The sequence below is a fragment of the Accipiter gentilis genome, chromosome 18, assembly GCF_929443795.1.
Source record: "Accipiter gentilis chromosome 18, bAccGen1.1, whole genome shotgun sequence".
Classification (NCBI taxonomy): Eukaryota; Metazoa; Chordata; class Aves; order Accipitriformes; family Accipitridae; genus Astur; species Astur gentilis.
The window spans coordinates 17,078,609-17,091,137 of NC_064897.1; the positions used below are offsets into that span (position 1 = coordinate 17,078,609).

A 12,529-nucleotide genomic window follows, 5' to 3' on the forward strand; every position below is an offset into this window, starting at 1 on the left:
ATCCAACATGGGCCACAAAACACATTTGGTACCAGAACAAGCCCTTCAAAGAAGAAACCTACTAAAAGGCCTAGGATAATGTTGCAAACACCAAAAATAGTGCACAATTCAGACAATGCACCAAAAGTCATCGTCTCTTATTTTATGACCTATTCTAATAGCAGTGAAGGACATCTATTTGTGTACCAAAAGATTCAACAGTTTCAGAGGGTGGTCTTAAAAAGTATCCCTGCTATGCAGAGAACTTTATGATAGTGGTAATGGTAAGGTAGAAATATATCTCAAAGAAGTTTACCTTAAAACAGAGTCACAAGCTCATAGTGTTAGGAAGCTTCTAAATACTTACACTGGACAGAGAAGCAACAGCCTTTTTTCTCTTTAGCATAGAAAGATTATGCACAATAAGCAACATAGTTTCTTATATATACATTTTAGCATGTTGTGTGTCTCTATATTTGGGAATAAACTGTATCTGCAAAATCACATTCAACTTGTGACTTCCACTCTTTTAATACAGGAACAAGCAAAAGCATTCAAACAGGCATATGTACCCCACATCACTGCTTACTCTGGCAATAGCTCTGAGTAACCTGGAGGTAACTATAAAGGGTTTATGTAAAATTCTGGTGGAGTTCTGGCTTATGAATCCCATAATAATCTCAAAATAACTTATTATTGCTCAGCACCCCTGTGAGCTTCCACAAGACTAAAACTTTCCTGGACTTACCCCATTCCTACCCCTGTGCAACTATAGCAGTACAGTTGGCAGGACAAGAAATTGTAACCCATGCATTCTTAGTGTCAGTATTTTTGACTAGCAGCACTATACCGACAAATAACATTTAGCTGTCGGTCTCCCCACAGTAATACTTCAGTGATTCATTAATGGTTCTCATCACGCTGCAAAGGCAGGCATTTTAAAAACACTCACCACCTCCCTGTTCCTAAGAAGAGCCACCTTCCCATTTCTTGTTAAGTTAAATTAACCTCAGTTAATGTAAGAGCTAAACAGATTTGGTATCACAGTTTTAAGAGGCCTGATCCTTAACAGATAATGAACTTTTTTAGTTTTTAAACATACATTGTTTACTCACTATTCTGTGAACTTACTTAGGTTTCTAAAAAACACATTTGGAAACTGCAATACAACCAAATTTTAGGATTTCAGATTTTAAAAATACATTAGATCTCGATTTTATGCAACTCAACTGAAGCTCACACCCCTCCCCTCCTTTTAATTCCTGATCATTTTGAAATCACATCCAATTCAAAATTGCTAAGAGATACATTCCAGACTCCGCAGTAAGATAAATAAGAAATACCTCCTTTCACTTCAAACCAAGTTTGTTTTACAACACCAATATTGACAAAACAGTTTTAGCTGTAATCTAGAAGCTTTTGATGCTGAATAGTACAAATGCCTCTAAGATCAACTTGTAAAAGTGAGCTACTTTTAGAAAGGAATTCAGTTGAATGAGCCTTTTTCCTTCCAACTTCAGATATCATCTGTCCTGGCTGTGCAAACCATATAGCATGTTTTATCTCAGTGTTTAAGCTGATGCCTGCTTTTCCTTACTTAGATCAATGTAATTTCTTAAACAGGACTTCTAATCTAACACGTAAAGCTTCTTAAGATATTAATGCTTCAAAACCTTGAATTCCCATCTTCCATTTTTAAGTCTATATATTTCTGAATTCATGAGTCAGTGACTGAACCTCCACCAAGGAAGATTCTTCACTCTTAAAGACGTTCCAGCAAAATGCTCGCAACCGAGTTGAACAGCTACAAGATGCACGTGATAGAAGCTTAAGTAATCTTTAGTCTATTCAGTGTGATGCAGAGGAATTGCATCTGATGTGCAATTTTTTTCCATTTGATACTTAAGTACCTGAAGTTTCTTCTTTCAACGAATACAGTTAGAAAGAGTTTGCCCTTTCTTACAATTAATCTATATCCTGTGCTTGGTTGAAGTTTTATGGCCTTTCAGTATCTACTTTAACAAAAGACTACCTGCTCTGTTTGAAGGTTACCTCCCCCTACTTTTCCATTGATTTTTTTCCAATGTTTTTTCCACTTTACAACTTGATAGGAGGAGTGTGTCTGTATCTACCTGAACCAGGCCAAGAAACCAAGTTATTCAAGGTAAAGAAACAGAGTTTTATGTATGCCTAAAAAAAGTCACACATTGCTTCCAGAAAGCAAAAGAGGACATTCATCAACATTCATTAAGCACTGCAAGTAAAATTAATCATGAGTCTAAGGGTTAAGCATTTATTTTTGCTGCCTAGGACCCCTCAGGAAGAAGAATTAAGAAAGAGATGGGATACTTTGCCCATTGCACCTCTAGTGAAAATGAAGTAGTTGACTAGTCTAGACAATTATGATGCCTAACTTTTAAGACACTATAGAAGAGATTAATTTCACTCAATTGATCAAACTGCAGCACTTTGTAACTGACTCATTTCCAGCCAAGAGAATGACCTTCACTATAACCAGCGAGCTTCAGTTCCCACCAGTTAGGGAAATTAAGGATTTTTAAACCAGTTAGACACTGCCTGGTCAGGTTACTCATTATGTACCTTGTTCCCTTGGGCCTTTTTTTAAGCTCTGTAGAACAGAGAAGAAAAACGTGTCCACTCTGTGGAACATTTCAATACAACAACTTCTTTTTTTTTTTTTTTTTTTTGAAGTCAAAATGCAGAAAATTTTTTTTTTATTTCCTTCTCATCTCAAGGCCAGCTCAGAAGGCAGACATTTGTTTACAGAGAAGAGACTGGACGCTCGGTGAAAGCAAGGACAAGTGCAAAACTTCACTTTGTCAAAGTAAGCGTGGAGAAAATTAAGTATAGAGCACAAGTCCACCAGGAGAACTTAAAAGGTAAGTTTATATGATGGGAGGGGGCAATAGAGAAAAGGGAGTTTTCTGCTCATACTCAGCTGAGGATTACTGCATTTGAAACTGAGGGTGGTATCAACTTTTTTGCAATGAAAATGTTTTGATTTTTATGTTAGTGGTAGATATGCAAGAATGAGTCAAATCTGCATAATAAACTCATTAATTGTCTTTTACTAGTCTTGGGACTAGTCAATCACCTAGAAAATTTAAGACTTGGGACATCCAAGTATTAGAGACTGAGTAATCAGTACCTTTACACGCTCATAAAAATAATCTCTGTGCTGCAGAAAGAAAGCTTGAAGGAAATACAGTGTAGAAGTAATCAAGGTTTCTACTACATCTGTGAGTGGTAAGTGCAACATGAGCAAGAAAAAAACAAGCTAGCTTTTGAGGCAACTGCATGGGTTACATCCGTCTAACCTGAGGCCAAGACAAAGCAGCTGAAACTACTGCTGTTAGTTATACCTTCACTGCATTGCTTCACAAACAGACTAAATTAAGAAATCATACTTCAGATGTCTGTTCTATAAATATCTCTGTTTTTATTTAAATGCACATGTAGCCCACTTCAAATATCTCCTGTAACAAATTGTTTAATTGAAATATGCATGGAACAGGTCAAAAAAAAGAATACCAGTCTCCAGAGAAATGAAGTCAGACAGGGAAATCTTCCTGAATTTTATCAAGATCTTACACTCCTTTTTTGTGCAAGTGAGTATGTAGCAGAATTAAGTATCTTGATTACATTTTGTATTGGAACTGTCTGCACTGCTTTGCTATGGTACAAAATTAAAAAAAAAAAAAAAAGAGGCAGCCCATTCCTTAATCTAGTGGTATATCTCACAGGCAGTTGTGCCTGCACAAGAAGGCAAAGGACAAAAAAAAAAAAAAAAAAAAAAAAATCACAGGAGCAGGCAAGATTACCTTAATAGTGCAGCTTATTTTCAATTAATTACAGGCTTAGATGTTTTTTTCCAAGGCCAAGTAGGCAGCAGTAAGTGCCCACTGGATGCATTCAGTCCCAGCTGAAGAGACATGCTGCTTAAGCCTCAGAGATTTCCCCACACTCATCCACCCCCCAATAAGGTAAAAATCCCAGGAGCTGCAATTTCTTTAAGCACTAACTGCTAATTTATTTTGAACCATTTCCAAAGAACAGAGGATAGCCTCAATGAAGAAAACAGGGGGTTTTGAGACAAAACTGCAACATTACGATTTAAAGAAAACAAAGTGGAAGACTAGGTTCCTTTATGCTTGAGTGACAAGACATGCAGATTTTCCTTTCTGAAGAAACTGCTAGTGAAAGGGTCTGGACTGAGTATGCTAAAGGATGCAAGTACAAACAGAGGTCAATATTCTGTGTCAAACTCCTGCTGACTTCCTCACCAAAACCATAAAACAAAGTTCAGCATAATACCTCGAGTCCTACAAATTGTAGACCATTGTTTTTTTAAGTCAGACATTTACCCAGATTATTCTATTGAAAGAAGTATTCTTCTAGTTGAAGTGAGCCAGAAAACCGATTTAATTGCACTTCTATTTCTTAGATCAGAGAAAATTTGGGAACTTTACCCCAGCACTGCTTTAAGGAAAAACAGGAACTTCCCAGTAAGACAATATAGACAAGCATCTTGCAAACAGCAGACTCATGCAGCAGTGCTATCATCCAAATGTGAAGCAACAGTAACTGCCTGGGCCAAAAAATGTCTCATCTCTAGGAAGAAATACAGCCTTTAGATTGGATATCTAGATCTTTGCTTACCTAACTGTATTATTTAATCGGAAAACTGCTTCCAACCACGAGGGAAGACCCTAAACAGAAGGAGTAGAACACATAACAGAGTACTCTGAGCAATCCTGGCAAATGCCCCAACCCAATGCTGCAGCATCAGGGCATCAGCTAGAGCAATCCTTATCACAAAATGTGTAAGGTCAAAACACAGGGTAGGTGAAGGCCAACCTAATAGAGACCAATGCACAGCCAAAATGGGAGAAAATAATGTTAGCTGGTAATACCAAATGTGGTCCTGAAAGGACACCCTGGGAATTAAGACACCTTTTAAAGGCTTCTGTCCTAAGCAATACCACGGATTTAAGCTAATGGGGCAACTCCAATAGTTACTGCAAAGGGAATGAGGGAAATCAATTAATTTAAATATGTATCGCCTGCACTGAGTGGCTACACATTTTGATCTTATTGCCTTTGGGTTTTCAGTGGTTTTTAAGCTCCCACATGGCATGATCTTTCCTGACTGTCAATAGCAGACCAGTATTATTGTCTTTCTCTCTGGCTCTGTGTATGCATCTAGATAAAATAATCCTTTCATTTAAGGCACAGCAGGACTACAGCTGCTACCTCAAAATATTCCTAAACATGCCTAGGAAAGTAGCAAACCAAGAGGTTGAAACGGAAATGTTAAACATCTTCCACAAACCGTGTTTGCCTTCCAACATACATTAGAAGGAAATGTGTTGGTAAGTACTGTTGGAGTCACCTACACAGGAAGCTTTCTGACTCTGCTCTGCTATTGATGGTTCATGCACTGTCCTTTTAAGTACTGAATTTCTCAACTGGTTCACCCCTTGCCCACAACTGCAAACATTGACTAAAGTTCTGAAGTCTCTTTTGAAATGAAAGAGTATCTTATTTTCTTTAACAAGAAGCAAAGGACAAGGGCAGAAAAGCGTACGGCGCTATCACATTGGTTCACAGAGCTTTCACAGAGTGGTAAAAATACAAAGAGTATTTTATTTCACTTTCATAACACAGTTCTGCTTTCCACATTATAGAAGAAACAATGAATTCTCCATTAAGACAGGTTTGTGCTTTATTTCCAGATAATACTGTCTTTTCTTCATTGAAAGCCTTCCTTAAAAGTTATTCAAGTTTTGTTTGTGGTTGTTTTGGTTGGGGTTTTGGGGGGTTTTGTTGGGGTTTTTTTTGTTTTTTTAAAAAAAAACCCTTGCTTTGCAATTACAATGAAATAAACAAACCGAAATATACCGAAGCACACAGCCTTTCATTTTCTGCCTAGAAGCAGATAAATGTACACTTCATTTTATTTACCTTCCCGTCCTCTGCTCCTTCTGAAAGAAAACAAGATTTCCTTAATTCCATATCAAAGTACATTTTAGAGCTCTCAAGCAGTAGATGAAACAGCAGGAAAAAAAGTTCAACAATTAAATTCAATCTGTGAACCATCAGCAGCAGAGTAGATGGTAGTGTTGGACAAACCAAAAAATTACCAGTGTTTCTCATCCACTTAGAAGTTCAACAGTCAGCCAAAAACAATGTGGAGAAAAAGCATCAAGCACAATAAAACAAGTAGTAAGTTGAACCTTCCTAAGTCTCTAGATAAGTTCATCTGCTACAAGCCCCTACACAAGGCTTTCCTAAGTACTTCACAGACCAGGGAAAAGACAGCTCTTTAAGACCTGGGGATTTCCAAGCCTGAGACTGTCTCAAAAGCTGATTCATACCACAGCCCTGTTCCTAGCACTTTTTAAGGAATGGGCAGGGCATTTACATCAGGTGTCTGTTCTGAGAAAAGTGCCCATCCAAATTATGCTCCTTTTGCTCTGGCCAAGACACATACATAAGCATACCAAAAGGCACCACTAAGACTGTTTTGGTAAGATACTTAGTTTTTTTCACCGCTCCAAACAGCCTGCAGATCAGATTATGCTGTAAGCAGAGTAAAGGCTAGAGTTTACCCTTGTTTTTCCTCTACTTAGAAAATTACAGGTAAGTCCACCAACATGCAAAAAAAAAAAAAAAAAAAAAAAAAAAAAAAAAGACTCTGCCTGTATCTCTAAAAACTTACTCTAACATCTGTTCAAAAAAACCAAAATGACCACGTATTCCTTCTTTCTTCCTCGTCCTGTGCCTCTCCAATATTCCCCTTCCAACAAGGGATAGTCTTTTATTTCACCAAGCCTTCCTTCAGAATTCATTACTTCTGACATGAAGACCCTTCCTTCCACATCTGTAAGTCAATAATTATACCTGCCTTTTATGGTGTGAGACATCAGGAATAAGAGAGCATTTTATTTTTCCAAAGCTAAGCAAATTGTTTATTAAATCCTCAACTTCTCCAAGATAATATGCACAAAAAGTTTAAGAGGAATTAATTTGTCTACGGATCAGAAAAAGAGGTAAGTTTTCTTTCCACCCTTTGCACATCTGCACAGGTATTCTGAGAAATCCAATGCAAGTTTTTACTTCCCCCAGTGGCCACCTCTCTATTCTTTCTGAATGCTTAGATCACAGGGTTGAACATGTGCGGTTTGTTCTACTGCACTGGTATAGTCTTCACAACACTGTTTTAGAGATCACAAAGTAAATCAAGCCACAACCATTCTGAACATTTCTAGCACTACAGTTCTGCTTCCTACATTCCAGGTCTGTAGGTTCCACTTAGTCTAGTCAGATGGGCAAACTCAAATTTCTTGCTTGCCTTCTCAGCCTTATTTGGTTTCACTCACAATGCCTCCACCAGCACCACTACACTTACCAGCACTTTTCAGGGTGGAATACCCTGCTGCCATTTATCAAGTATTTCCACTGCATAATGGTAAGAAGTGCACCTGACACACAGTAGCTAAGGGCCATTTGGAATTCAGTAAACTATTAAATTCACTCTAGGTAACAATTTATGATTTGTCTTGGCAGGCAGCTAAGCCAAAGTGTTCCGAATTTGTGATACAGCTTCATTTCAGCGAACAAAGTTATCAACTAATCTTCAAGACTGAAATATTTTCACCAACCCTCCCATGGCTTAGAAAATAATCAGTTATTATTATAATGTGTTTTGTTGCTTGGTTTTGGTTTGTTTTTTTTTTTTTAAACCCTATGCAACACTTTCTTATATACTGAAGGAAAAGTATGAACACATGTGAAATTTTCTTTCCATTCACATATTTTACAGGCTTCTGACAAGTTGAACCATCCTATACCTTTCCGCCTAGACCCTAAAAACCTCTTGTCAGCTTCTCTTTTTCCACACACACTTGCACAATACCATGCTACCCAGCTGTACTCCTTTACTGCTAATAGTAGTAGCTTCAGAATCAGTAGTGGGGAGGGACTTACACTGGTCACTCGACGGTAGATCTGCGCAGCATTTTGGCACTCGGAATAAGGATACTCAGACGTAGCCATCTCTAGCATACACATCCCAAAAGCATATACATCAACGGATTCATCATATTTCTCCTCATACATCTCGGGGGCCATGAACTCTGGGGTACCTTAAATTAAAAGAACGATTCAGACTCTAAATGTCTCAAAGCGAGCAGAGGCTGCTGGCGTTACTCACCGCAGGAGGAAGCAGATGGGCAGACCTGTGAGACAAGAGAAAGTGGAGGCAAAAAGAAGAGGGAGGAAACCCTTAGTCACTCTGTTGCATCAACATATTTCGTGAGTCTTCCATTGCAAGGCCTTATGGAGTAAGAATGGCATGAAAGGACTGATGCAATTCCTGGTTTATGTGTGTTAGTTAATATAAGTATCAAAACAGACTGGATCAGGCTGGAGTCAAACGGAGGGAAGGGGATAAGAAGAGGGGAAAACTGTAGACTAGCCATAGGCTACAAACCAAATACTAAGGAGAGTTAAGACACTTACCTTTTCTCCCTGTAAAAAAGGAGGCACATTAAAACTTGTTTCAAAAATTACCTGACTGCCCTCTGCTGCAAAAGAAGTAGTACTGGTAAGAGCCCACAGCTAGTCTCTGACCTGGTGCTCTCTGTCTACTTTTTGAAGTAGAATGGTTCGGGAAAGGCCTTGCAATGAAAAACTCTGTTGTTACAAATATAAATCTTCATTAAAAAAGGATAAAAAGTAATTTTCTGCAAAGGCCACTCACCAGAGCCCTTTTCTTCATATACTTACCTTCCCACCTGCAGTATATTTATAGGCCTACTGCAGATACAGGCATTAGTGAGGGACATCCTACAGTCAAAAATACTCAGAAATACAGAGAGATTGAGTTACAGGCATAGAGCGTGAGATTCAACAAGTCCCATTTAAATAGTGTGCAGAAAATTATTGCCCAGTGAAGCATCACGGTGTCCCCTCTGTAAGCCAAGGGACTGCATTGTATGATCAGATTTACTTTAAGCCAGAGATGCAAATTTGCTTTTTGTAAATTTAAGCACAGAATTATTTCCTGCAGACACCAGATTCGAGACAGTTTACAGATCATTCTATAGCCACATTGCTTGTTTTCACCACACTAAACCAAAAAAAAGAGAATGTGATTGCAGTCATTTATCCAAAGGTTAACTGTTAACAGATAGCTAAATATGAAGTGATCATTTTCCAATGATAAATTTGAGGATAAGACTTAAGAAAATAATGCTTATGAAATGCTTATTAATGCTTATTTTCTTATGCGTAAGAAAATAATTTCTTTTTGACATTGTATAATTTTCTTTCCTATTAATACCTTGACCTGGTTAAGAAGCAGGAAATATTTCAGCGACAGCTTGCAAGACAGTTTACAGGTATACACCATTGATCCCATCGAGGAATCTAGTATAGGACTGTTGAGTAATACTGCATTTTAGCAAGCTCTAAATACGGAGAGTGAGAGCAACTTCATTCCCTGCAGCCTATTTACCCAACTGTAAAAACAAAGCTGATAAAACCAGTTCTTTCACATATTCACAAGAAAGACAATACTAGTTCCATCAAATCAATTTCTGAAAAAGGTTATTAGTGGATACACGAGAACAGAGCCAATATAAGGCAATACTTCCCCAATGTATCCTCCTAACTTACACGACTGTGTCTGACTGTGACATAATATAAATATATTGACATACCTTAGTTTCTGATTACTCACAAAATATAAGAGATTTAATATTAACCCCTGGTGACAATCAAAAAAAATTGGCTGTATAATTAATGCTAGAATTAATATTAAAATGTTGTTTGGTCACCAAAATGCACTTGTACAGTTTGTGAAGAAGCATCATATTAAAGCCGAGACTTGTATGTAGTCAAGAGTGGTTTTATCAACAATGTTGCACTAAACTGTTGGGCAGGGCAATGAATCTATATTCCAAGATGCTTAATGATAATATACAGATATCAAAAGCACAACCAAAATTTCAACATGTAATCTCATCAGGAACACAGAATGACCTCAACAGCCAAGAAAGAAAGCCGACGCATTTTCAGGCTTTGACAATGTACCTTTGAAACCATATTTTTTTAGGAAAGCTCTTAAAAGACTTAAGTTTCCAAATAGGTAGACTGGCTCACCAGTCTCCAAAACAGGAGAGGCTTACCTATCACACTTTTGGCAAAAGAAGCTCTTTTCAGGGTTGCCAGACCAAGATCTCCAATCTTGACTGATCCAGTAGGGCCAGTAATGAAGATGTTGTCACATTTTAAGTCTCTGTGAATAATGGGAGGAGTGCGCGTGTGTAGAAATTGTAAGCCTTTCAGTATCTGACGGCACCAGCTTCGTAGTACTTTAATTTTCATCACTTTAAATCTTTTCAAATACCTAATGAAAAAAGTAACAGTAGGTTAAACAAGTTCTGCTAACAAGTAGCAGATTATGCTGTATCATTTGCTGTTCTGAAGAAAAAAAAAACAGTAATTGGAGATGCACAAATTTCAACTTCACCTTCTATTTTAAAAATCTACCTAGGCATTTCAAAACTTCAGAGGAGCTAAAGATAATACCCCCTCCTAAAACCTACCCTCTTTCTTCTAGCCAGGGGACTATAATGCTGAAAGATAAACATGAAATGCTTGAGCTATAGCTAGTATTTCTTTTGCATACAAAGTCACCCTATGGCAATTACCTATGGTAATTAGAGAGTTGGCTTGCTAAGTTTCAAGAAACTGCTTCCTTGACAAAGAGTTAAAGGCTTATGCATTATAACAATTCTTTATCTATTCATTTATGAGGGTTTTTTCTTCCCTTTTATCCTGAAACTGCTTAAACAGTTAAAATATTTTCCTTGATTAAATATAACTGGGTGGGAAGGTGGGGCACTGGAGCCGAGACACTAATAACAACCAACTAAGTACAGAGCTGTTGCAAACTGTGCAAGAGCTCTGAAGTTGTTATACCTTAGTTATCAGTATTAGTACAAGCACTCTGGTCAAGGTTTCCAGGTTACACTTCAAGTCTGCTTCAAATTTACTTGTTGAGTTCTCAAGCAAATTAGAAATTCTTAAAGACCACTTCCTTGGTGCAGGACAGGGTTTGATCATCTAAACCTGACTGGCACTACTCACTACTTCAGAACTATGGATAGATACGGACAGGGCTGGGAAATCTTTAAAAAGGCTCTGCTAAATAATTGCCAAGGAAGAGTTCATACATAAAGTCAGCATCCCTTTGCAGGTAGAATGTGACCCAACCTTAATTGTTCTAACATTGCTGCTTTTTTAAAATCTCATGTCAGAAGAGTCAAATTTCATACCAAAAATATTCTCTAATGCTTGTGGCCTAAGACTATGGTGGTGGTCTTAACTTCAACAGATTAGAGATGCCACAAGGTGAATAACTTATGACAGTATTCAAGTGCTTTCCAGCAGTGTATTCTCACAACCTCTCTTTGGGTAAAACAATTTGAACAGTTGTTGTTTTCTTCCTTTTGAAAAAGCATGGGGTGAAATACATTTAGAGAAAGGAACTAGCATGCTGTGTAGAGCAAGGACTTTATGCTTATTCAACCAATGTCACTCAGTTAAAGTCTCAGATAAAGACCAGTTTCACACTACTGCAATACTGGTAGTAAATTCTACGACCAGCATGGAGTCTAGCAACTAAAATAATAAAATAAAACCAAGTCTTGTTCAATTACTCCGTGGTAGTATTCAGTCTCTTCTGCATATCTACTTAATCAGGAGAAAGAGTCTTGATGAAATCACTTGAATCAATGCCAACATAAAAAATGCAGTATATTAATCCCTTTTACTTTAATTTCTACAGTTCAAAAGAAGATCTGGAAAAATCAAGTTGCTAGCAATAATCCTGCTGTGAAAACAGATCTGTAAAAGCAATCGGGACCCAGTTCCAGAAGGAAATCAAGTCTCAAAACAAAATGTAAAGACAGGCAGTGAAAAAGCCAAGCCAACAAAGGAGACAAACCGAAGGAGGTTCTGAATCACATCAGCTACCACTTGAATTCTTGCTATTGACACAACCCTCATTCATCTCTCTTGAGCCTGTTCCAAAGATCACATGGTAGGGGCACTTCAGTTCAGCATCTGGAATCCCTAATTACATTCTTGGTTTCAAATATGCTAGTCTACTGCCAGCTTCTCACTGTTAAAGGACCTGGGTCCAACCATCACCCAGAATCCTGCAGTGTTGCTGTCTTTTTTCCCGTAACACTGTCATGAACTAAGTCACATAGCACTTAAGGCAGAAACCATTTTAAAATGGAAGCATATATAAATACATAAAAATACACAGACAACCCTACTAGCTAGTATGTTTTCAATTTTCCTAGTATCATAGGATAACTCAGGCTTGAAGAGACCTCAGGAGGTTTCTAGTCTAAGTTTCTGCTCAAGGTAGGGTCAGCCATGAAGTCAGATATGGTTACTCTGGGCTGTATCCAGCCAGGCTTTTAGTTATCTCCAAGGACGGAGCCTGCAC

At 37.9% G+C, this 12,529-nt stretch overlaps 2 protein-coding genes across 12 annotated transcripts in view; one reads left to right on the forward strand and one right to left on the reverse strand.

The window, feature by feature from the left end:
• The window catches only part of NINJ2 (ninjurin 2), a 307,674-nt gene that overhangs the window by 178,077 nt on the left and 117,068 nt on the right, over positions 1-12,529 (forward strand). The gene's annotated exons all lie outside the window — the stretch shown is intronic.
• WNK1 (WNK lysine deficient protein kinase 1) overlaps positions 1-12,529 on the reverse strand; it is a 107,348-nt gene that overhangs the window by 55,067 nt on the left and 39,752 nt on the right. For all 11 annotated transcript variants that reach the window (XM_049822631.1, XM_049822627.1, XM_049822630.1 and 8 more), the window contains exons 3-4: positions 10,194-10,414; positions 7,990-8,147 (exon numbers count right to left, since the gene is read on the reverse strand). In XM_049822631.1, the coding sequence (XP_049678588.1) occupies positions 7,990-8,147; positions 10,194-10,414 (379 nt within the window). The remainder of the gene's footprint in view (positions 1-7,989; positions 8,148-10,193; positions 10,415-12,529) is intronic.